General features: G+C 39.6%; 1 protein-coding gene across 10 annotated transcripts in view; it reads right to left on the reverse strand.

Annotated features, from left to right (window-relative positions):
- Positions 1-27,619, reverse strand: part of LOC107220748 (TLD domain-containing protein 2) — a 78,163-nt gene that overhangs the window by 37,836 nt on the left and 12,708 nt on the right. For 3 of the 10 annotated variants that reach the window (XM_046730534.1, XM_046730533.1, XM_046730532.1), the window contains exon 1: positions 201-2,147. The exons of 3 other annotated variants lie outside the window; for them this stretch is intronic. In XM_046730534.1, coding sequence (XP_046586490.1) covers positions 201-877 — 677 coding nt within the window. In that variant the 5' untranslated portion in view covers positions 878-2,147. Of the gene's footprint in view, positions 1-200; positions 2,148-27,619 lie in introns of those variants that run through there. 4 more of the 10 variants (XM_046730538.1, XM_046730536.1, XM_046730535.1 and 1 more) reach the window with 2 other exon arrangements.

A 27,619-nucleotide genomic window follows, 5' to 3' on the forward strand; every position in this document is an offset into this window, starting at 1 on the left:
AGAGAGAGAGAGAAACACCGACTCGCGTGCCGCTTGATCGCTGTTCGGGCCGTCGAGTTGTCGTCAGTTCCGGTAAAACGGTAATAAATAAAAAAAAAAAAAAAAAAAAACCGCACACAAAGTAAATGAAAGAAGGGGAAATAAGAGAAACTAGATTAAGCCTGTAAGTATGTGACCGTAACCGGCGAGGCGTTTTCTACCTGCTGTTTGTCTCCGTGGCGAATATGTTCCACCAGGATCCTCTCTTTTGCCGAACGTTATAAACACCCTCGGGGCTGCTTCCGGTCTGCGGCGGTACGTTCGTAACGCCCTTCCTCCGCTTCCGTTCGAGCTTTGGAGGTTTGGCGAGGGGATGCCATGACCTTCGTCGGCCCTTCTGGTCCTTCGCTTCCGGTTCCGCGACCTCGATTTCGGTTTCCGCCGCGACGTTAGCAGCCGCGTCGTCGTTCTCCGTTGCCGGATTGTTACTTTCCTCGGGAAGCTCGTCGGACACGTAGAATACCGAACCTCGACGGTTGTCGTCGCTGCTCCGTCGCTTCTCCCCCTTGACGACGACGGCGACTTCGTCTCCCGGCGGAGGTTTCTTCTCCCTGTCCTCGAAGAGGCTGCCGCGTCTCGCCCGTTGAAAAAGGCTGTCGCGTCGTGCCCTGAGATCGTCCAAAACGCTGTGACGACGCCCCCGATTTTCGCTTTTCTCCCTGCCGCCCCTCGGCGGTGGCAAAGGCGGCGGTCCTACGTCGTCGACGGCCTGGACGAAGGATCGCTCGATAAGCGAGGGTATCGAGTCCGCTGACGAGGCGAACTTTACCGAGTTTCGATGATTGTTGTTCTGATGATGCAGGCTGGCGTTATCCGTGATGTAGACTTTGCTCTCCATCGCGCCTTCTCACGCTAAGTTATCGCAAGTGGATTCGTTACACGCAGCTTACAGTTTCGCTCGACTTTTCTTTCGCCTTTCTTTGTCAATTAATTTCTTCTTCTCTAACTTATTTATTTTTTGTACTCTCTTACCAACCCGCCAAACATTCGCACACACGCACGTAAGCACAAAACACACACGCGCGCACACTCGGCGCACAATTTAGCGACGGTCTTTGACGGTTATCACCATCGTCGTTATCGTCGCTGTTCGTCTGGCTCGTCTGCCTTCTTTTCATCAAGATCCCTCCTCACTCGTCTAATGCGCAACTTCGCAGGTTATTGTACCCCTGCGATTTCCTCACTGCGCATCGAATATCATATCCCTTCCTCGGCGGAACGTTTTATAACAACCGGGGTAATTCCTCCGGGGTTCGTATAACAGCAGAGTGTGCTACGCGCGTAAACAACAAAAACTATAGTCACTCATGAAAATAATGGTTTTATGTTACACTCTCCCCTTCTTTGCAACCTCCTCCTCCTCCGCCTCCTCCTCCTCCTTCGCCCCGTTAGAGCGTTGTTGCAATATCTCTTTCACGATTCACTTTACAACTTGACTCTTCTTACATTATCGTCATTATTACTATATATCGCTTGTATTACGATTACTTTATTTTCACACAACCGATAGCTGCGAGAACGAGAGACTGAGAGAGAACTGACCGAGTGAGTTGACTGACTGCCACTCCGCAGCCGCTGTCGTTGCCGCACACTTTCACCGGCAGATATTTCTCTCGAACGTAGATACGCAGGATACGTCTCCGTATTCAATTGCACACATGTGTCCTCCCGCCTGGGTGTGAGTACGTGAATGCAGCGCGTGCGGCATAAATTCCTCAGAAACGCATTTCCCTATACTTGCGGTTCGTTCACTCTCTTTGCGGGGGGTTAAACGGTAGACCCGCTTCGAGTGGTACGAACAAGTTCAAGTCCGATTCCTCTGGACCGGCGCCCTGCATGTCACCCTGGTTATGAGGTGCAGCAGCGTTTCGAGTAAATTTTACCAACGACACGTCAGTTTTATTCGTGCACAAAACACCGCACCGCGCACTTTTCGTTTTTTATTTTTTCAAATTTCCTCGAGTTTGCTTCGTTTTATTTTGTTCATCTCCTCTCGTACTTCCAGAAATCGTTACATCCGCCGTCAGTCCCGCGAGCGTGAGACTGCTAACGTAAGTGGGGATCGACGCGACTCCCGTACCGGTAAAATACAACCTACTAACCGTCCGCCGTCTGACTCGGCCGTATTTATACGGTGCCCCCGGTGTCTACCGTCTGGCAGCACCCCCACCGTCTTTCGGAGAGTACGTCTCCCGACGCCTTATTCCCCGCAATCCCCGCGATCCCCGCCTACCACTCTTGTAGTCGTCTTCGCCGTCGTCCGCGGCCCGACGCAACCCGACGAAACGAAACGAAACGAAACGAAACGAAACGAAACGAAACGAAACGAAACGAAACTAAACGAAACGAAACGCACCCCGCGATCCATCGAATACTCACACACAGCGCAACGACGTACGTGCGTAATGTTCGATGGGTGAGCGTCTGTAATAACAACATGCAATGAATTATTGGGCAGTTTGAGAGTAAGAAAAGAGAGAAATAGAGAGAGAGAGATTAGATACAACAAGCAATGGCTTCGGTGAAAAGAAAACAAACGAAACGACAAAACTGTGTGAAATTGGGGGCGAAAGGTTGTTTGGTGTTTTTATTTACTTGGCGACGTTTGTGACCGTCGCGGAATCGGCCGTTACTGATATCGTCAGTGGTTCTCTTCTTCTTCGTGATATAATACGTATTATACGTAGAATTGCGAGAGATAGATCGAAACGAAAGAGTGGACAATCTTTGTTATGTCGCGGCTGGTTTTGAGGAGCGACAACACCGACGATGAGGCAGAAACACCCAACGACATAATATTACCTATATCGCGGTTATATTCTTGGCGCAGCTGTTGCGCTTATGCATATGCATATGCTGCGTTTTGTGTATTATAATAAATATACGGCGCGAGAATAGGTAAGACGATGTGTGAAGAATAACGTGTGCAATTAAATTCCGACGGACGTAGGATAATATGCCACGTGATATGCCTGCGTGCTGCATATGTAATGTAATGCACATTTTTTGAATTACGCATAAACCTTGTCGGTTTTTTCTTTTCCTTATTTTTTCTCCATCCTCCGCGGATAGCCGTGCAGCCTGTGAATTTTTATACGTACAAGTACTCGCAAATAATATCGTGACGCGTGTTTCTCCCGAGGACGAACGGAGTCTCGATTCGTCCGCTTGATTTTAAGATTCTTCAAATTGATGTCTTTCCACGTGTATCTCTGATTTTCAATCACACTCGATCAATGTGCCAAAGTATCGTTTCGATTTGATTAATGGAACAAGGATTAGCGGAGCGGCCGAACTGATGTGTATCTTTTATACGTCGTAGTGTTACACGATCTTTCACCGACCTGCTTGCCAGCTAGGGCTGAGAGAGAAGGGTATTTATTATACTCTGAAATCTGGCAAACGCTACTTCCACGTTACACCGCCATCCAATGTATACAGCTATAATACTCTGTATAAGTGCGTCGTAACGCATCAGCAAAAGCTCGTCTTTTATCTCTCTTTATTCTTTTCTGGCAGAAGGCGACGATACGGGGTTCAAACTAAGGTAAATTATCATTATTATTATTTCTTGTTTGTTTCTCTCTCTCTCTCTTTTTTTTTTTTTTTGAAAGCAATATTATGTTGATTATGTAATGAGCGTAAAGGAGTATAAAAGAGAAAAAGTAATAATATCAAGAATTTCGACGGATATGTATATTATCAAAATTGCGCGAGCGTGATACATGAAATTTATTTTACAGAACGGTAGACGGTGTATGTTTTTATTTTCTCATGATGTTATTACTGTCTCGCTTCTCTCTCCCCCCCCCCCCTCTCTCTCTCTCTCTCTCTCTCTCTCTCTCTCTCTCTCTCTCTCTCTCTCTCTTTCTCATGCCTGATATAATTTTATTTTCTTCTTTTCCTCAACGTAAATATTTGACACTGTTATATATTACGGCGTCGACGGTGCATATATATGCAGGAATCGGTGGTAAAGTGGAAGATACTCGATGGATATATATACCTATAATGCGAGCGCTACAATAAAGATGTCGTTATTTCTAGTAAATATCTCTGATTTATACTCATATTATTTGTATGTGTGTAAGTGCGTGTTTAAAATATTATACATATTACGTCAACCACTTCAGTACGATATCAATAAAAGAATTATATACCCCATGTAGGTGGACAATACATGTATGTAAAATAAAATTTCTAGTATTATAATACAGAGAGTAGGTATAATATATGCATGGATGTACGTACACACATACAATACGAGACTCGCAGAGAAGCTTGCAGTGTGACGTAGGTATGAAACGTTGAAACTAGAGGAGCATCATGGCTCGTTAAACTAATAAAAAGAAATGACAACGATGATAACAACGAGGATCACGGTTAGAAGAAGGAAGCAGGAAGCAGAAGAAGAAAAATAAGAGAATGAGAAATGAGGAAACAGAAACAAGAAAAGGAGAATGACAATGGGCATTGAAAAATACATCAACACATCGCGAAACCCAAACACGCGCCGATACGCGTACAAATTATGTATAGGCATTGTGTATATTCAAGTATATTTAATGTACATATACATCTATAGGTATATACACAGTGAATTTATAACGATAGAATGATCCGTCGTCTGCTACAGTTGAATGCGCATGCGCTACAATCCGAGAGCAGTTGTTTACCAGGCTGCCAACCGTCATGAACGTAACCTCAAAAATTTCGACAACTGTCGGTGCGAACACAACTGTCAGCGACAAATGTAAAACTTTTCGAGGTTACGTTCACGACGGTTGGTCAGCCTGGCAAACAACTGCTCTCGAATTTTAGCGCATGCGCATTCAACTGTAGCAGACGACGAACCATTGTAACGTTAGAAGTTCATTCTGTATATACATGCGACATTGTACGTATAGGTATGTATACATATGCATATACTCACGCTTGGGACAGATTGCATTATCGTTCGTAATTGTATCCCCCCTCGGTCCTGTCGTCGATGATACGTAAGCAAAAATGTCCGGCGTTTGCCAAAAAGGATTTGAAACTCGTGACCGCGTACAGCCTTGTTTCGACGTCGCCATCACCTCGGAATGTGTGCCGCATGTGTCTTTTCTTTTTTTTTATTCCATTATTCCTTTTTGTTAAACGCACGCGAGAGAAGCTGGCAGTAATGTGACGATATCGTAGTTTAAAATATATGTATACTCATCCATGCAACAGGAATTGGATGTATGTACCTGCAGGGTAGAGAATATCTGTTGCATCATCCTGTAACCTGACCGCAAGAATGAACCGCAACTCTGAATAATACATTCGCATTGGCATCTCTGCCATTAATAATAAGTGTGCAGCATGACGGGCGTCAAGAACATTATCCTTATTAACTCGTATAACATACCTATGTACAGAGTGATTACCAATCGACAGAGTGGTCCGTCGTCTGCTGTTGTTTAATGCGCATGCGCTAAAATTCGAGAGCGGTTGTTTGTCAGGATGACCAACCGTAATAAATTCAGATGACAGGTCACCGCCGTGTATGTAACCTTGAAAATTTTTCCAGCTGTCGGTGTTGAACACAACTGCCCGTGACGGCTGTCGAAATTTTTGAGGTTACGTTCACGACAGTTGGTCGATCTGGCAAGCAACTGGTCTCGGATTGTAGCGCATGTGCATTCAACCGTAGAAGATGACGGGTAATTCTGTCGATAAATAATCATATACATATATATGCTATATATGCATATGTATACTCTTGAAAAGGATAATGTTTTTTAGTTACCGAAAAACCGGCGTACCGAGAAAAAGTTCGGCTTTTAGATTTTAAAGATGTAACCATCGGAGAACCTTCGTCGAATTTGCAAATTTCCATCCTACAGAGAATTGTGCGCATTCAATGTCGCGGTAAGAAATTACACGTGCTATCAAGTTGCTTGCTCGGCTACCACGGAACGAATACGGAGTATTGAAAAAACGAAAATTGTTGCGATTCGTGCTGCAAGGTAAGTGGTCTTTTCTTTCCGTTTTTTAATATCGCGAATTTCAAAAAATGTATTCATTTTACTTCGACTTAGGTTCTTCCATACGAATCTTCTTATCATGCAAACTTGGTACGAAACTATACATATAGTATATAAGGATTTGCATATATTTTTTATCACGCGCCGTGGAAACTCTGTGACTCAATGCCGTATGATTCTAGCTACATACGCAGATCTGTGATAATACAAGGTTATACTTCTTCTACCAGCAAATATATTTAAAAAAAATATGTTTGTTACGGTTAGGGTAATTAAGAAAAACACGGTTTATTGTGACGAGAGACTGTATCACAATATATCTAAATAAACGTGCACCCTATATAGATATATAAACATACGTTTGAGAGATATATATTTCAGAGTAAATCAGACGAGAATGATTGACAATATCTGCAGATTGCGAGGTAGCTTCCCCCCTCTGTCCCCCCCCCCCCCCCCCCCCCGCCATCTATCGAGCTGTCTGACAATGAGATAAGAATTGCGAACGTGCTCGGAGATTTTCATCGCGGGTTCTTCCTTCTCTCCCCTCTCCGGCATCAGGCACAAGAGAGAAAGGTTGTAAAACCGTCATGTCGGTATATTCTACGCGAATATATTTACGCATCTATATATGTATGTTTTATATGTATAATGTATATAAAAAAAAACGGCTGCGCGTATATATGTACTAGGGTATCAAACATTTACTACCATGTAACCACGTGGTGGTGGTGGTGGTGGTGGTGGTGGTGGTACTGCTGCTGCTGTTGCTGATGATGATGATGATGATGATGACGACGATGACAACGATGACGATAAAGTCAAATGAAACAAACAATATGACACGTTTGAAACGGAAAGGCAAAACACATCATCGCAATTCGTGGGCTTTCAATCAAGTTATTATAAACTATAATAATCGAGGAATGGTGATCGGAGGTGATAAAAAACTGCAGCTGCTGCTTTCAGGTTTCACAGTCCGACTGGTCTTTGAAATTGCTGTATCGTTTACGATGTAAAGGGAGGGGGGGGGGGGGGGGGAGGGGGTCATTCACCGAAATCACCGAACACGTCTTCGAACCTAAAAATAGACATGACCTGAAATAACATCATGGAATTGCCAGAACAAAATTAATTCGAAATCGGATTAAATCGTCGGAATGTCCAAGTCGCTTGTTGGTCAAACCGTCCGAAATGATTTGATATTATCTGTAAACACTTGTACTGTATTATTAAATATGATACCGCGGAGTGTTAAGAGTCTCTCGACTGGGCGAGAATCGCATCTGGAATAAAAAAAATAATGGAAAAAGTGAGAGAAAAAAAAGTAACTAGTACCCGATATGATACGGTGGCGTTTATAAATTTAAAAATATAAAGATCCGTAGAGCCCGCGTCCATCTAAAGTTGTGCAATTATTTTTCGCTATTTTTACTCATCTTTTACTCTTTTTCGTTCGCAACGTTTCAATTATCTCGAGGCATGTGACTGGCAAACTGTGTTACATGTGCCTATACGAATATATACATACATACGTAATGTAAAACTCCTAAATCACTCAATCTCGGTAAGTGGGTGGTGTTTAATATGTTCACGTAATTCGAATGGCAAAAATGCTTTTCGCCTACAACGTCAGGGGCGCAGAATTGACAAAAGAAGAAGGGGGGGGGGGGGGGGGGGAAAGTCAATATTTTTTTAGACGCACAATTATATTACCTGCTGCATCGTGTTTTATTTTCTTCTTCTTCACATTGTACGTACAGCTGATACGCGAATGTGATTAAAGTTAATAGCGATTCAAATTTAGCCAATAATTATATGCGATGTCCGTCACTTTGAAAAAGTTTTAATTCCCTCAGTGCAGTTGGCATCAACTTTCTTGTTTCTTGTCGTTAAGGAAACAGTTGTTTCGATTAGGCGAAAAATTCGGGTAAAAGTGTAAAAATAAGAGTAAGAGGAGTGAGTAACGAATCGCGCTGGACTCGGGGAGAGGGAGAAACGCCAATAAGTTAAGAACCTTGAAGTTCGTAACGTTGATGTAACGATTTATTTTTAGGAAAAATTATTATTTCGCAACAGTAGGACCGTCTCAAATCGAGTAATCTATTTTTAAAAATCAAAGTGTATTTAGTTTTTGAAAATTAATCTCCTTTAAAGTCGTTCTAAATTTTCTAAACAACGATTTAAATTTCAATATTTCGTTCCACTAACGTTACCAACTTCAATCTGGTATGAATTATTAATCTACGGAAGCACCGCGCACTTGCGGTGCAGCCACGACGATTACGACAATTGTACGCCCTTGGTGCCCCGTAAACGGGATTATGGGGGGCCCCATTCTCGTTGCACACGCACCAAATAGGTACATCCGGCACACCGGCCAGTTTTGACGGTGTCAAGGATATCACCAATTTATCCTCCCGTATAATACATCGCAAGGTATAATTGCGTGTACCTGTAGTAGCGATTGTTCGGCGTTAGGCAAGTGTACGCGATCGGCGAACATAGTATATGAGGCATTCCACCCCGAACTGACCTACATCTAACCTTCGCCGTCGACGTTTGTTTTTTTTCTTCAAGTACGGTGTAAAGTAGGAGTACAAAAGAAAAGCATACTCTTTAGGCCGTACTTAAAAATTTAAAAAAAAAAAAAAAAAACGCCGATGGTGAGAATCAGACGTAGGTTCGTTTGGTCTCGAATGCCTCATATATATGTGTATATATGTATATATAACTGGACTGATAATCAGCAGTGTGATGTATGTAATACTCTGTGCAAAAAGAGAGTTTCAACGAAGGTGATTTCCTGGCTAACTTCTTTTTCCAAATCGTTTCCAAAAAACATGTTTCAAAAGAAATTTTATCATACACCGCTCAACACTTCAATTTTTACAATTTTTACTCGCAATAAGGTTCATATTTTTAGAAAACATGTTAATAATGTAAAAAAACAACCATTTTGCTTTAAGATAAAAATACCGACCTCTCCTCGACATTTCCCGCGAACGACGAACTCGGACGACGACCTTCGGTCAACAACAGCCCGTAACTTCGACATTTTCGCAAAAAATGACTTTAAAAAATTTGTAAATGTAATTCAAAATATCCATAAAATAATGTCAAAGTTAGATAAAACTTGAATTCATTTTTACGCTCTTAAAGTATACCAAGGGGTGTTTCACTGAAGCAAAAATTGACACCACGATTGTATGTTTCATGATTACACTTCCACTTTACAGAGTAATTACGAGAGATTACTCGACGAATAATTTTACTTTGACTAATTGTAAGTAATTACTCACGATTTCTAATATTTCATACGATTTCTCAAGATTACAATGACATTTCGGTAATCTTAAATGATTTCACCGATGCTTACTAATGCAGAATTTTACTTTGACATTACTGATTTCAGGTGTGATTTCGGAGACTACAAAGCGATTTCGAACGATATTGACTGCACCACGATCCCTTGAGTGAAACAAATCCCTTCGTGCAATGACGCGTTACGAAAATTTAATTCATTTACCTGTAGGTATAACAAAAATGAAATCGAAGTCTGTAAAAAAAATGGACGTGATTTCGAACACGTATAAGAAACATGAAATCGTCTCGTACAAAGCGAGATCCGCATAATCTAGGAAGTGTTCATGCCGTCGCTGTTCCACTAATTATGCCGTAACGCCGTATTTACGACCAGTGTAGAAAGTCTCCCCGGCATTTGTTTGTAAGGTGTGTTTACGTGTCTGTCCGTAAGGGATATTGCCTCTAACTCATTTCTATCGGCGACGAGCTTACCGCTGCAATTTCTTCCTCGATTAAAATTACACCTAATTTTTAACGCTAAAAATAATTATATCTATATATCATCCGTGTATAATACCTAACGTTGATTCGCATAGTTTGAATAATATTCAATTGCAGAAGGTTACGATTTCTTTTTTCTTTGTTTTTGTTTTTTTTTCATATAAATATATAAAAGTTTGAAACTTTCAGATTTTTTCTTTTCAACTCCGTTTTCGCTTATTCTTCAGGGATCGTTCTGGAACAATTTATCTAGCGCAAGAACACCGCGAAGGTAACTGAGCGACCCAGTTTAACAAAATGCAAATGAATATTGACAGTAATAATAAGGACAGTTTTTGGGATATACGTTACACGTGAGAAAATAAATGAGGAAACGTTATTGTAATTGTTGACTAATGCGTCCTGTCATTATTGAAATTGAGAAACTCGGCCATTCCCTTAAAACTGCTTCCATACCATATGCACTGCAAACGTAAAAAACGTAAACAATTTTTTCATTATACTATAATATTAAACAAAACCTTCATTATGATCAAAAATTTAACGGAACGATGGCAGTGCCGGATATTGATTGACACATGTGCATGTAAGTTTATCGCGACATTTCATTACGTCATCGAAGAAAAAGAGCAGAAAGTAAACTTGGCAGGAAATTGTGTGTCATATTATTTTTTCGTTGAATATTTTCTTTGCGCTACATCTGGAAGAAATGAATTGCGCGTAACGTAATTTTATACTTCTACCGAAATTAACTAGCTTCTTCTTCTTCGTCCATTGCCTGCATCTTACATCACGTTTATATTACATATAAAACGCGTATATATATACCTACAATATAACGTTATAACGAACGGATAAATATTTGTATAATTTTGCACGAAAGAGGAATTTAAATAATCAAAGGATCCAATTTAAAAAAAATGTGCTTTACCCCCGTTAATTAAACGAATGAAATTATTCGAGGTGAATATAAAAAAAAGTTTCCTGACGAAAAGCTGAAAAAACAAACTAAAAAGAACAAGTCTCCACATAGCTATAGAGCCAACGAATTACATTTATTCGTTCGACTTAAATGAAACTCCCAAGCAAAGCGGAAATGTCGGCGTAATTTTCTTCTTCTTTTTTCTTTACTTCGTTATCAATTAATCAGTTTAATTAACGTACCTATATACGATAAAAACGATCGAGAACGACGACCAATTACCTCGATACATTCGGTAGGTAATTATTGAAACAAGTGTCGAGCGGTTGATTATATCACCTAAAATCGTTACACCTCGTGGATAACACAAAAGTTCAAATCGCGGTCCAGCTTCTAAATTACGAACTTTACACACGTAGATCGTAGCTGCATACCGAAACAGGTACATTGAATATATAATATTACGTGCAACGGCACCGCTCGCCACAGATTCACCGCACAATGACACACACCTAACAGATATGCAGGCGTGCGTGGAACGCTGGCATATCTCGAAGTTGCCGCATAGGTTGTAGCTCGAATGTAGGTATCGGCTTTTCTCGTTCCGAACGTTTTCCGACTTGATTGCAGGAGGTAGGCATCAATTATATAACGTAGGTGCCTACCTACGTTAGACGCGAGACCGGAAACTAGGTCGGACTCGAGATTACTGTTTAACTACGACTCGACGCGGTACGTTCAACGTTCCTTTGCATATGGGTTACAGAACTTGGGACTCGGTCTTGCAGGCATCCGCGGTGCATTTTCAAGGTACATAATACGATGCCGCTCCTCGATTATACCCGATTCCGTTATACGCGTACCGTGCCGATAACCCGCAATCTTTTCTCCTACGCCTTCGATACGCGGGCTTCTCTGTACTGTTCGTTAAAACGCTGGCAGCGAAAATTTGCTCAATTTTCTCCAGTTCGCGAAGCCGTGCATTTACAATTTTATAATTATTTTATTTTCGGTACAATCTGTACCCGTACGTTTTATCGTAAAGAACGGGAATTGTAAAACGAACGGTAAACTTTTCCCAATACGTTCACGTGTAGGAAAATAATCTGTCTTAAATTTTTTCTGTAAAATAACGAAGGTGAACGTCTATTTTCGATAGACGTCAATTATATTTACCGAAGTCGAAAGATGAAATATTTGCACATACAGATGTGCGGAAATATACTCGGTAATTATAATCGTAACAAAATGTGGATATCATCCACACACGATCACCGAACTATCAGGTTTTAGAGAAAATAGTAAGCACGAATAATTCTGCAGAGGGTGATTTTTTTCAATTTAAAATAATAACGTAGAACATGGGATGATGTTAGGAGAGAAAAGAATTGTTACTACAAAATACGTAACGGTTTTCAAAAGCGAGATTCAAACGTCGACGTTGTTTGCGTCTCATCTCCCGTCTACTGTAACAAAATGGCGGAAGGATTGGAAAAAGCCAGCGCGTTATACAACGTATCTCTGTGCATTGCAAAAAATAAGAAAATAAAAAAAAAAAACAAACATATATATATATATATATATATATATATATATATATATATATATAAATGAATGAATATAGCATGAAAAAGAGCGAGAATGAGAGAGGAAAGGAGAAGGAGGAGGAGGAGGAGGAGGAGGTAAAATCAATAAATATTTATCCGAGAATCGTGCCACCATCCATAGCGTTGCCTCGGGGTCGGGCATCGATTTCGCGCGTTGGAAAATTACGAAAATAGTTTGACGGGTGCTATACGTATATATATAATGTACGTACATATATGTATAGTTATGTATACACGCGAGTGTATCCAATGGCGGTTGAATATTTCATCAATTGATACGCCACGGCGAAGAATCCAACAATAAGCGATCTGATGTCAGCGGAGTCTTTTCCCATATTTTATTTATATAAATTATATAGATGTAATGAGAAATTCCAAGCCATTTTCAATGTTTTTGCAACATCGGTATTACGCTCGAATACAACTTGTACCTGCATCATCGGTATAACATTATTCGTCAAGATTATGCGACCCTGCAAAGTAAGCGGTTTTCTAATTTTTCAAAACCTTTGTGACGATTGTTAGAATTTTAAAAGGTGTTTAAAAAAAGAAGTTCGGAACGGTGACCGTCTGCGAACGCTGGTTAAATCAGCGTGGAATTTTTCCCATATTATACAGCAGATATCCGTTTTATTCTGTAGATAGTTGCAGCATAATATCTACGTGCAGTCGGTCTTCGCGTATTTCTATAGTCTCGACTTTTGCGCTCTTTACTGCATCACTTGTTACACGAACGTACAGAAGAATTAAGACGTCCGCTTTAGTGGGTTGTTGTTTTCGAGTTTCAAGATCGCCTGCATGGTCATATCTACATAATATACGATACATCGAATAAACACGTTTGTTATATGTGCGATAATAGACCGAGATAATACAGTATTGACCGAGCATATCAGCTGGGACCAACGGTCAAAGATCAAGCGACGTTGTCTTTTTCTTATTCATCGCGTTCCTAAGAGCTTCTTATTTTCACGGATATTTTCTTTCGTTCCATTCCTCGCTGTCGAGAAATTCTTTGCGGCGTAATTAAATTTGAAAAAATTTCATGGCGAGTTCAATCGCGAGATGCGTAACGATTCTTTTTTGACCAGTTGTTACAATTGCTACGAGCGAAGGTTACTATACGTATACTATGACTGTCGTTATTTGGTGTTAATGATCGTTCGATCACGTGAGAGGTCCTTTACCTCAACGGTATCGCGTTTTCTAATGCGATTTTTATATAACGAACGAATTTCCAAAACTCTTCGTATTTGCATCGTTACTTGCTGTATTAATTCCATGAATTGACATACGATGGAATAAAAAGAAGTCAAAGATAACCGTCAGCGAATTTAATATTAAATATGGGACCAGCTGTCTACAATGAAACTTAAATATAATACAAAATTGATTATGTCTCGACCATATCTATAAAGGTCAGAGCGATAATGTGTAACAGAAAACGAGAGATGGATATTATACGCAGCAGCAGCAGCGAACGATTGACGCATACATTTTATTCACATCGTGCGACAGAAATTTATCTTATTTATTGTTAAAATTTATGTCTACGATTACACGAAATATACCGGGCGTCAAAGTGTATACAATATAATATAAATTGCTTTAATTTCAATATTTAACGTTCGTCACGTGACTCACAATCGGTCATTATCGCGCAGGCTGTTCATTTGTCAAAACGACTAATCACCCATTATCGTATTACTTTTATCATCCCTCCGAACGACCCCCGCGACTCTTAATCATCTTTCCAAACGTTAATCCGACGAATTAACGAATACCACAGTTGTACGGACACCCGTTCAGGATACGCATGATCCAAAGTTTCGAGCGTTAGATTACACTTCCGGGCAGATAGCCATCGCAAGATCGCAGGCATCGACTCGATGCACCCCCATCGACGAAAGTTCACATCCCTTGCACAGGGCTCGGGTAGCTCCCTTTCTCCGTCTCTCTATCCCTTAAAAATTGCTGAAGATAACAAGAGGAAAATAGAGAGAAAATGTGGAAAATCAGCAAAAATTTACCAAGCCTTTAATATCCACGGCTGGTTGAAAGACACGAAACGATCATCCGCTTACCGCGTTTACTTTACACCGTCACGTATAACGACGGCTTGACTCTACCTGTATAGCGGGCTTATTATACCACCAGCTACTGTCTGAAGCTGCAGATAACGCGAAGCGCAGACAATCGCTCGGCATTACGCGGTACAACGTAGGTTTGTAAGTGTGGACGTGCAAGTTAATTGTTATACCTGGTTATTTGCGTGGCTCGCAAAGTGCGCCACGATGCTACTACACCTGGATGTAAAGGTGTACGTACAACGCCTCGCGGTTACATCCATTCTCTGTTTTACAGACAAGTAGGATACGAATGTGCCGCACTAACGTCACGAAGGATTATTTGGCTCGGTGAATTGTGAATGACGAACAAGGAAAGAGAAACTCGTATGGAGATGTGAATTGAATGTGAGCGACGATGAGTAAGAACGTAACGCACGTGTTATACGATTTAAGGCGATGTCCCGGTTGGACTGGAAGTTCCCTCAACGTCACAATCCTTGTACGTTTTACTCCTCGGCAGGGTTATATTATACCGCGAATGCCTGATGCTGTTCTCGGGATATCGTTTGGTGGCGTATGTATTGTTTGAACGAGAAATAAGAACGACTTCTGACCTCTTGGAAGGTTGGGAGAAGAGAAAAAAAAGAAGAAAAACAAAAAAAAAAAACAAACGTTTGAAAAGACTTCGATGAATGAAAAATGAATCTGAGCAAATTGGAATGGAACACGAGTGGAGATGCAATAAATAATTAAATGAAGGGGGTTACTCATTATCGAGAAAGTTATAATATTTATGTGACAGCGTCACTCGCGTGAACGGGAAAAATAGAATGCTTGTACACGCGACGAAAGAAATGTAGAAAAATCGAGTGGTATCAATTCTGCGTAAACGATGATACATATCATATGCAGACGTTTGAAACGCGGTTTTCACGTTCACGATTACTGCACTCGATGTCGGACGGAGGCGGCGGTTCGTTAGCAAGCGATACGCTCTGCACGTCGGACGAATTTGGTCGTAAATCAATTTTTGATAGGCAAGATTTACTGCCGATTAGTAAGTCTTGTTATACGCGAGTACATAAATAAAATGTGTAAACATACTACTCGAGCTTAAGGATAAACGACAGACATCAAGCCGCCTAATCTCGTCTTACGTTTGCTGTAAGTATTTAAGTCAATGCAGCCTTATCTGACAATTACAATCAAGAATCGAAGTCAAGTTCCGGCGTGGTTTTTCTCTTTTCCTCCTTCTGTATCCAGCATACTTTCAATCGCTCGTGTACCTACGTATTCGTTTTCACAGCAATGATCGGCGTACAATTATTACCCATAGGCCACTACGACTCGGAAATATCCGTGACGTTTTCTCGAACAGATATCCCTGTGATTTCTCGCACTCGCGACTCTGCGTCAACAAAGTTTCGAATCGTCGGAAGACCGACCGTTCAAAATTCCAGGTACGATAGAGCAAAGTTCTGAAAAATAAAGTTTCGATACAGCGTAGTTTTCTTAACGAGCGGATGTAAAAGATCAGAGAAACCGAAAATCAGAATGACCAGGATTCCGAACGTAAAAATATCGAAAATCCAAAACAGAAAAAGCTCGAAGCGATGAAATTTCAACAAACCAGAAATTCACAGAACTGAAAACTTGGATAATTCGGAATTTCGATGTTTCAGATTTTACAATTTTCTCATTTCCGCACTTTTGGAACTCCGAATTGCCGGAGTTACGCCTTTTCGACATATTGTCCTTTCGAAATTTTAAGCGTCGTGTTTCCGACCACATCTCTACTTTAAGTTTCGCCACAAAAAAAATTCGGAATTTGGCGCTATCGTGACGTTTCAAATTCGAAACTTCAACCCAGCCCCGAGACTTGTAGCGAAAAAGATTTTCGTTACTTGACGAGACTGTTGAAGATACGTACGTAGGTTGTACGCACAGACAATGCGGCGTGATCTGTTCCACGCGTGCATAGCGTATACCGGTATTAAGATCTAGCGATATTAGGAGACCGGCAGTTGCAAGGTGACATACTTGATTGCGTGCTGCGTGCATTGTAAACGCGATAGTGCAAGGCAAGTGTGCCGTTTAATACTCACGGTTACGCAGCGGATCATCTTTGACGTACACTATATGGAGCATGGTTGGAAGTAGGTTGGAGGGGCTTCATACCTACCGGTATTTATCCTACGTATATACGGCGGGTATGCATCTGCTGTATACATCACGTACTTGCGTACATACACATGTGTGTACATGTAAGCGCAACTCGTTTTTCAGGATAATTTTATCCCAAGAATCGAGAACGTTCACCCAAGATGTGCCATTGATGACGGACATTATACCTACGGTTTAAACCCAAGGTATACTCACCTGTAATCAGAAAAAACAAAGAAAAAGGTGATCAATACACAAAAGTCATTATCCGAGCGCGGGTATGAAAGTAAAGTGTACAGTTTGAATCTCGCGTTTCGATTCCTCGATACCATTCGTCAATCGCATAAACATCGATGATAATTCTTCGGCGTCATTCGATACAAGCGTTTTACAATCAACCAAAAAATATATTATCCCCGACAATTAATGACTTTCCGTCTGTATAACCAAGCTATAAAAAATCGTTCCATCAAATAGTTTCTCACACATAGACGCGTACGCGTAGTTATCGTACATCAAAAGCGTTTGATGCACAATTACGAGCCGACTATTTTATCGGGCGCAGTTAACGTATCGGACGTTGGATCGGATCGGCCAAGTCGACAACGATTTTTCGCTTTACGGTAGCGTTGGCGTAGCTCAAACAACGTGTCATCATTGTGGCGGCCCTGCGAAAACACGCCGGCACCGTATACCTATAATTCGTGTTGTTTGATCAGGCGAGGATTTATTTACCGCAATTTACGAGCGGGCCGAGTCGAAAAACACAGGCTTCCGTAGAGAGCATCCACCCACGATGCACGATGCGTTAAACGGAATCGCGCGTATATACGTATGCGGCCTCTGAACGTTACTCGTTGTACTTACGAGTGCAATATATCTAACGGATATAGGTATATAAATAAAATACCGGATGCCGCAGGTTACTCTGCCCGTAACACACAAACTCGCACCGTTTGACGAATCGTCATCCAGGCTTTGGTCAATTCCTACGTACCTCACACGCCATGTGTTTGAACCGCTCTATGGCGAGAGCGGCCGATGAGCGACTTGGAACGATGCGATTATGCTTAATCGCAGCCGGAAATTGCTGATATTACACTCGATTCGGAACGGTGGGAATGTCTGTACGATATATACGATTCCCCGATCACGCGTGCAGCGATGTATCGTCACTTGTACCGGCATCGTTGTGTAACGTATTACACCTACGTCCGACGTTTTGTAATTGGTTTGTTGTAGCGTGTGTGACTGTGGTATAGCTACATGTGTGGGTTAGGAAGATATAGCCTGCAGCCCATCCGAGACGGAGGGCCATCTGTTCACACGAATCAAACAAATTGGAAATATTTTAACATCCAGTCTCTGTAACACATGTGCGTATTTGCATTCGAACGACATTAAACTCTGTGTTTGGATGTATAACGATGTTGTCACTGTGTTTCTCGGAACGGTAATTAACTCTTCCTGAATCATCTCCTCAAATTATTTTACCTGCGTACTGTAGGATGTACGTGATATATTACAGAGCGTCGTAATCAGGTATTTTCTTACAGCCGGGATAAAACGCGAGTTTCGTTCGTCGTCTGCGAATTGGCCGGTTGATCGTTGAAACGGTTCGGAGCTGTTTGAAGTCCGTTCGGAAGACAAGATCGCCCGAAACGCATCGACGAACAGAAAGATTCGTGAAAATTAATGACGAACGACATTTAGAATAGAATATTAATGTTTCGAGATAACGGAGAAGACGTTTTGTTCATTTCTCACTGAAAAAATTCCGGGTAGAGACGCTCTGTGCCAAGAAATGTATATAAGTGTAATTAAGTGCACGGATATTACCGAAACGGTTGATTTAGCATTGGAGATATTTCAGTAGATATTTTTGTCGGTTTCCCGAGTTTTACGAGGTATAAATACCTAATAGCTCCTAATGTTGTATTAATTCTGAGAAATATTCGTTCGAAGAGACAGAAATGCATAAAACGTTTATCTCGTTTCTTTTGCGAACAGATTTCGAGATTTGGAAACGCTATACCTAATTTTCCTGGAGAAAACGACTTTGTATAGTTCAGAATCACCGGGTCGAAGAATACAATAAAAAAACGTAGAAATGTAGTTGCGTGTATTAATTGGCTGATTAAATTCGGTTTTGTGATGAGTTTCGAGTTTGTGCGAAGTCAAAAATAGATAAAGGGCTACAGCTTTCTCCTTTTCTCTGTCTCAAACTTCCAGGAAAAATATTTTGCTGACGGAATGCAAAATTTTTATTCGCAATATAAGGAATACTTGACTAAATCGTTGGAAACGTGTTATTATTTCAGTTTATACTTTATTTTCACACCGATATTATCACCAAGTTTATTATTAAAATTAATCTTGTTTAATACTAATCAATAGCGATGGCAAATTGTATCGCTTCTCGTACCTAATCAATTGCACAAAAGATTTATCGGTTATTGCAAGATATAATACCGATACAAAATATTCAATGAATGAATAAAGTATGACGAAACTTTAAGCCTAGTTATGACTAATACGTTGTAAAGAAAAATGCAAACACACAAACTTCGAGTGAAACGGTGCCTAATACAAGACAAAATTAACGATACTTGCTATTTATGCGAAAAATTCCATATAGTATTATTCCGTGAAATAAGTTCGGAAATTGGATGAAGGAGTAAAATTTTTGAAACCATAGCACGAACGAAGCTTCGAGAAAAATGATCTAAGGAGAAAAAGAAAAAAAACTCGTTGGATTCGATTAAACAATATATTTTTGACGAAGTAGCCTGTTTCTTTCGCGCTAAAATTACCGAGTATAATACATATGTGTGTACTTATGTATCATAGGTTTGTGTAAAAGCTATTAAATTGTTCCCGATAACACGGTAGATTTTCCGATAACGTCGCTTGCACGCATTAAAATTCAAGTGAAAACGTCGTGTGAGTAAACGTCAACAACGGGTTTCAATCACTTGGAATATATAAAAATCATAACGATTCACCAGAGTAATCGTATATATATATGATATTTTATATCGACCTAATGACCGATGAAGTCTTCGTGTCGTGGACGAGAAATGTAATAATAGATAAATATCTCGGACGTTATAAAAAAATTTCACAATCACTATAATTCCAGACTCGAACTTTTTACATAACCGAGATCACTTGCGCCCTCGATTTTTATCGCCAGTAATTCACGTGGCCATATTTTTTTTCTACTTTTTTTTTGTCTCTTGAAAATATTTCGAGCTCTGCCAACGAGACGGAGATGTAAACAAGTATATACATGTACACGTAGGTGTTGCTTATCAGGGCACGGAATAAATGTTTTTATAAGATTTATCCCAAATAACTTATGTAAGTATAACGAATTCGGAGGGGAATGAATGTGAAAATAAAACATCCAGATATAAACGTGACGAACGTGTATGTTGTGTAAGTATATTAAAAATATATAGGGAATGAACGTACAAGCTAAAGGGAATTTAAAACCTTTGAAATCAGTGAAAAACGTTCCGATCTTATCGCGTAGCAATTAATCGAAACAGGATAATCGCAGGTTGCAATGATACCAGAGTACAAGAAAAGGATATTTAAAAATAAAATTCTGACAATAATGTTAAGGAAAATTGCAAACTGTTGGAATTCCATGAATCTTTCTGTAAAGGTAAAAAAAAAAAAAAATAAATAACAGGAACAAATAATCTCCATTGAATGACGTCACTTTACTTTGCGTACAAGGGTATTCGTAGAATCATTCAAGAAATTTGATGTTTAAAGAAAATATGCGCTGCGTGTTTAGACACGAGGCAACGCACAATAATACTTCGAATTTAAATTGGTTTGCGAAATGAAGGATGTACCTACGGTGTAAACGAAACCACTGTAACGTCAACGAACGATATACTGTACGTATACCAAATATACGTAGATACGTGATCGCGAGCAGACGCGACGCTTCTCTGTAATTCGATTACGCATTCCCACGATCCTAGTGTGCCAGATCTGTGATAATAACGGGCAATGCGATGCGATGCACGTTGATTGAATCGCGAGAGATAGATAAACACAACGGATAGGAAGAAGAGAAAAGGTGGAAAAAAAAAGAGGCATTGCAGGTCCTTGTCGGAGCGATTCGATGGGTGGGCGAGGCTTCGCGAAATGACAACTGCACCCACACACGCGGATTGACAAGCCTTTGTTCCCACGCGCTAACAGGCGGTGAAAATACGTCGGCATATTAAGCAGGTGTGAGTCGTCCACGCCTATGTATACCTATAATAACAGAGAGGTGCATGTGTCCGTTAATTGAGCATTTTATAAGGTACCAGAGCGACCTCGGATGGATTGGCATCAAAAACGAGGACACGATTCGAGAAGCCCGACTTCCTTGAGTCCGGTGTTCGGTCTGTTAGTTATTATTTCGCACTCGTTTGAATTTCTTTATAATTTTTGCGCCTCTCTTTTCTTTTTCCTTCTTCTTTTTCTTTTCTTCCGCCACTTTTCAGGTTTACTTTTACTTTCATTTCTGTCTCTCTATCTCTCTCACTCGGCGTTCGCTGAAATAATAATATATTAATCCTCGACAATCTTTTCTGCAGCCCGTGTGTGTGTGTGTGTGTAATGATATACGACTGCACGTTTCGCGTACAAACGCTTCTTGCCTCAACGCGACTGCTGTCCTTCCACCCGTTAAATCGACGCTTCAATTTAACGCCCAATTGAGTAATTATCATTTATACGCCAGGCGAAACGAGCTATAAATTACGATCTAATTCATTTCACGTTGCGTATCGCCATGCAGCAGCGCCGCGGGTATATAAGCAGAATTCTAATTGTACTCGTTAGCCACACTTGTATGTCACACCCACCCACATATAGCTGTATTCACGCATACATATGCCTGCTTAAACACGCGTGTATTATTATTGGGCACGCGCACACACGCGTATATATATATATATATATATATATATAAATATATACTGCGTTATAATGTATTTATGTAATGGGATTATAATAAAATATCTAATGATAATGAGAAAATAAAAACACTGATCTAGAGAGCTAGACGCTGCGCGCAGAGGCGCCGTCGGCGCGATAATTGATAAGAAGAATATATGGATACATGTATATAGATACAAAGATACATGGATGTGTAGTAGTATATCCTTATATAGACATCACCTTGTTAGACGCGACTCTGAATGAAATTATGCATCGAGTATAAAATGACCGCGGTTTCACTTGGACGAAAAGTTGTCTCCGCCTAATTTGACTAATAATATGTGTGTCATACGTACCGTTTAGTCGAGTAATTAATGTATAATTCATGGTCATTTCATTGTCAGTAAGAGGAAAACGTAAGGAGTGAAGAAAATAAAATAAAACAGATTTAAAAGATACCGTACAAAGTTTACAAAATAAAGAAAAAATTCGAAAACCGCGGCTTGAGATCAACCGAAAACGACTCGTTGGAATAAATCTATCTTACACCGATGTATAGAATGCGGTTTGGCAAATTTTCGCATAAAAATTGTACAACGCCCGTTACATATTTATTTATACACCTTACGTATTTTTCATTGCAAATTTAGTAGTCTGCCAAACTATGTTATACCCGCACGTTTCAATGAATCCCCTTTCCCTGTTATATCGAAGATTATAATCAAGGGAAATATTAGCTCATTTCGACCGAAATTAAGCACACATTTTTATGCGTAATTTTTTTTATCGTCTTACTATCATACCTATATCTAAGAACGCGGGTCTGCGGAACAGGTGTCGTCATGTAATCCACGGCTTTACAGACTGAATAGGTTGGCACGAATGTATTATATACGTTATACCCTGCACTGCACCGCACATCGGCGTTACATGTGTCGTTACGATGGTGTGTATTATACGAATTACAGTCGCACGCGTAACGCGAAACAACGTGCGTTATATATCAGGCACATATTGCTGCTCGATTCGTCGCAAGAGGTTCGTACATACACCTACCTACGCGCATGTAACATAAAATCGACGGTGTTGAAATGTCGCGACACGCAGCCGTTGAGAAAAAAAAATGTTTATACTTTTCACTACTGTAATTGTACAGTCATTCGCTTTGATTGACAATTTTTATAACCGTAACCGAAAAACATTTTAATATATATTATAATTTCGGTAATAGAATGAAAATTTCATCAACTTTCTACCCGTAACTATAATAGAAAGAATCGAATATGATACGTGTTACATACTCTTTATATTATGTATATTCTTTTTGATCACGCAGGTATAACTATTATACTTGTGTATACATTTTTGTCTATCCAGATATTGCAGCGATAATTCAATGTTGATGGGACGATAAATCGATGTTAAGATCTATAATCGTTCGTCTGACAAAAGTACAAGTAACGACAAAAACAAAAAAAAAAAAAAAAGAAAACCACTGATTTTTAACGCGTTCCAACAAAGATATCCAAGCAAGCCGACGATGCAAATTCGGTTACAGAATTTCCTACAAGTTTGCACGTAAACCGCAAGGAATGAAATTTTTCTCAGCGCATAAATAATTGCTGTAACTGCTGTTGCAAACGGTCCTTAGCAGCAAACGTTCGCCGTCTTCCCAAGGGTGTGTAGCTCTCCCCATATTTCCGCGGCCTCACTCCACCCCCGTCCAATTTACAGAGATGTTTAAACTCTCTCACCTCGTAAGCGTGCAGCACACATATGCTCGTATCCTCGCCCCGCCAATTACCGTAATTGCGACTTGAAAGTGTTTAATTGAAAGCCGGCGGCGCGAGGGGCGTGTATAAAATAATAAGAGTAAGCTTTTTGTTTATTCAAATTAGCATTCAGGCTTCAACGAGTATCCTCAAGATTGTTATTTTCTTCGACGAAAATACAGCCCACGCATTTTTAATTGTTAATCGTTCGCTCGATGCATTCTCCTCCTCCTCCTCCTACTCTTCTTCCTTTTCCTCGTCATCGTTGCACGCTTTTTACACGCCACCGGTTGTACATGTGTGCAAATACCCCGAGGACAACTGCACATGACCCACATTTGTCACGGTCAATCCGAGTCGCAATATTTCACGGAGATGCGGTAAAACGGATGATATACGCATGCATTTCCGGAGGTCCTCGCGGCTAGTTCAGATTCTCAACTGCAGAAGCCGAACGGAAATCGCATCGCGATTACGGATAATTTGTAATGCAATGCTGTGCACAAAAAAAAAAAATAAATAATGTAATTTTGTCTAATCGTCAGGTCGCAGATTCGACTAATTATTATTCAGTTCGGATATCGGACAATTGAAAATGTCGCCCAATTAACCTTTCGCTCAACGATTCATGTAAATTTTCTTTATTACAATATCGACTGACTCGAATTATATATCGGTGTAATTATATTATTGGTTAATAATCGCGTTTTTTTTTAAATTTTTTTTAGAATAGTGAATAATTTAGCGAACAATTACATCACTGCGCTATTGCGGCGCGGTTGAAGTAGTAACTTTGAAACCGCTATAATATTACATCGTAATAAATTAAATTAATAAATCGTGAAAACAAATCACTTTATTTCACTACATCGTTATACGGGCGATAAAATTGATAATATTTTTTGTTGAAGTTACTTTGTACATACTTACGTATAACAATTAAAGGTATCACAGCGTGGCATCTGACAGCCGAGGGGAAAATAACTCACTGAATTGATGTGTCAATTTTTTCTTTGTCAATTAATGCGGAATGACTGAGTTAACCAGAATCAACTGAATTATTAAAAATTGACTGAAATAACGATAATTAACTGAGAAATAACTGAATGACGGAGAAATTAAGTCAAGTTGATTTGAATTAGTGCCAGAATTATCCGTTTATATAGCATAAAAAAATGAAATCGAAATAAAACAGTACAGTTGAATTTAAAAAAATTAATTTCAACAGGAATTACAAAAAGAACGAGTTGAAATTATTTTAAACTCACTTCTATCACTGTGAATTATCGATAATTATTTAGAAAAAAAATTAAGTTGCAATGCACGAATTGATTTAAATTAATTCAAGTCAAAAAATTATTGTATCACTCAAATTTCAATTTATTTCTGCCTCTACAACTTGTCGGGTACAAGTTTTTCATTTTCCGGGTTGCCTGGATTTATAATTGACTCGTTGATATAATAGCTACGTCCCACGGCCTGGGTCACGATAGTCGTCAACAACAATAACAATAAACATTGTTCAATAGAAATTCGAAATCGCTACGTAGACACACATACAGTAGCGCTAAAAAGTATTTTGAAAATATGAAATTCGTTATTACTTTGATCCGTGATTCTTCTTTTTTTTTTCTTTATTTTAACATTAACGAACGAGAGTTAAATTTCTACAATTATGTAGAACATCGAATTTCCTTGAATAAAAAATATCATTGATTCTTGTATTTTATATTTGTACCTAATCAACCCAACTTCTTTGTCAAAATACTATCGAGCGCTACTGTATATATATATACACAATATTCAAAGAATCGTTATAATAATAATATTAACAATAATGATAACAATAATATACGAGCCTGATTATAATTAATTCCGTATAAATTAACTGCACCTGTGCAGACGCGACGACAAGATTTCATCTTGAAATTGTTTTTCTTTGAAATCTCCTTATCTGTATAATTTGCAGAATTTACAACACATCGCGCCGAGAGAATCCACATATTCCGCATACATCGCCGCATGTTATACACGATACGCGTCGGCGCGTAACGTAAAAATTTCACGCGAATTTCGATAGTCCCCGTAGCGAGCTGGAGAAGAGGAGCGCTATTGTATATCTTTCCACCTGTCAGCAATCCCCCGTTTTCTCCTGGTACGTATGTGACACACGGTACTCCAATTTCTTATCTTCGGCAACGACCTCGATAAAATTATTCTCGGTAAAAATTTTAATGTAATTTTTTCTTGCTTCTGTTTGATAAAAGAATGAGTCTTTATCGTTAGTCACAATATTAATTTCTAGTTCGAAATTCGAATTGGATATTATCCTGTTTTTCTCTGTGAACTTGGAACCTGCAGTGTGAGAATGGGAAATTCGAGGGTTGTGTCATGGTCAGCCTAGAGCAGTTTGTTTTTTCCGTGGGTACATCAAGCACGGTCCTGTTAAAGTCACGCGTTTCTCCCTTACACAATAAAGAGGTAGCGAAACCTTGTTACACATGGATAAAAAGCACGTGGTTGTGCAGAAAACATTTGAACAGGTGTCGTCGCAGTACAGTGTCGATATAACACCTTATTATATGTTTCAGCAGATAGAGAGAAAGAGAGAAAATGACAGAGAGAGAGAGAGAGAGAGAGAGAATTCGCATACGCGTACAATGTACTCGCGGTGTCGTATACCTACACGATAGGATAAATTGTGGATGTACAACGTATAATAATGTATATACCTGACATACGCGGGATTAAAAATAGCGATTACATAAATCGACAAGACGTCGCGTCGCGTCGGTTGCGTTAAATGAATTTTTACAATCTCCTTGGACCAGTTTTATTTTTATTTTAAACGCACAATTGCAATTAATACTTAATGCACGTGTATACGCAATGTGTTCTGGTTATTCGCGAATGTAAACCTGCCCACTGTCCCAGCGTTACCGAGAATGCACCATTGCCCCTTCGTTCCGATTCATGCTAAATAAGCGTCACTCACTCGCGACTCTTAACACGGCGCAACGATCCAAGGTCGAGAGGGTTAAGTGCGATGATTTAAATTATAAGTTCAAAGACTTTTTCTTTCCTCTTTACCATTCTATACTTCGTACGTGTCTCTCTCTCTCTCTCTCTCTCTCGCTCTCTCTCTCACTCTCTATTTGTGTTTCTGTGGGTGTTCGATCGTTACACACATATGTATACATACAATAATTCATAATTGCAATTTCATTCGAGGGCCGTGTGTATAATAATAAATGCATGTATCTGCACTGTGCGTGAATGCACAGAGTGACGCTAAAATTAGGATCGAGATTAATAACTATATAATGAGTGTAAAGAAACGAGCTATTTCTAGTCTCCGGGTACTTTTATATGAAATTCTTGCTTTGGATTAAAGCTATACGTATACAAAGCATTTCACCCTAAACCGATCTACGTATGACACCAAGATGGAAGTGAAAAGGGAGAAAAATTGAATTAAATATGATTTTACATTTTTTAAATTTATATTTAATTCGATTTCGCGGAATGCCTTATACATGTATAATTATCGGTCCGGTGTAGATCGATCAGGTATTTATTACAGCGGGAAAGCGATATTGTAACACGGTAGCTGTAATCAAATCGATTCTTAACGCGATTGTTGATTGAATTTTTATCACGAGACAAAATTAATTACGATTCACCTGGCTGTTGCGTGAATAACGTTACATGAAATTGGTGGAATACTCGAAATGCGTACATGACACAAACTTCCGAACGAAAAACTACATCAATATTCAATGCTTGGCGATCTAATGTTTTAATTCAAAGGAAAAATAACTACATACAATAAACCACAACGAATAATTTAACTTTTCCTCGGCGCACAAATTCGTTGTTACATCACGTTAGATTTTCTTTCCATTTTTATTTTTTCCAACAATGTTCTATGCCCAACGAAAGAAAATAAAAATATATTGGATACTACTTGGACAGTCTAGACTTCAATCGATTGATGTATAGAGCACAAATAACAGCAAAAAGATCTTTCGAAATAATGGTGGTAAAAACTATATAGTAAACGTAGAAATGTTACAGAGGTCAGCACGCATTTCTTCGTCGGCCGAGGGGTGAGTTCGAATCGTTTAAACGACCGTCTGCGAGTGCGGGAGGCAACAAGATAAATCTATAGTTATAGTTATAGTTATAGTCATACACACCCACACGCAATGATTTGCGAGAGAGTTTCCATAGTCTTTTGGCACTGCGTTCGGTTATCCATGCGCATAAGGATTAT

This window comes from Neodiprion lecontei, chromosome 2 (genome assembly GCF_021901455.1).
Source record: "Neodiprion lecontei isolate iyNeoLeco1 chromosome 2, iyNeoLeco1.1, whole genome shotgun sequence".
Lineage (NCBI taxonomy): Eukaryota > Metazoa > Arthropoda > Insecta > Hymenoptera > Diprionidae > Neodiprion > Neodiprion lecontei.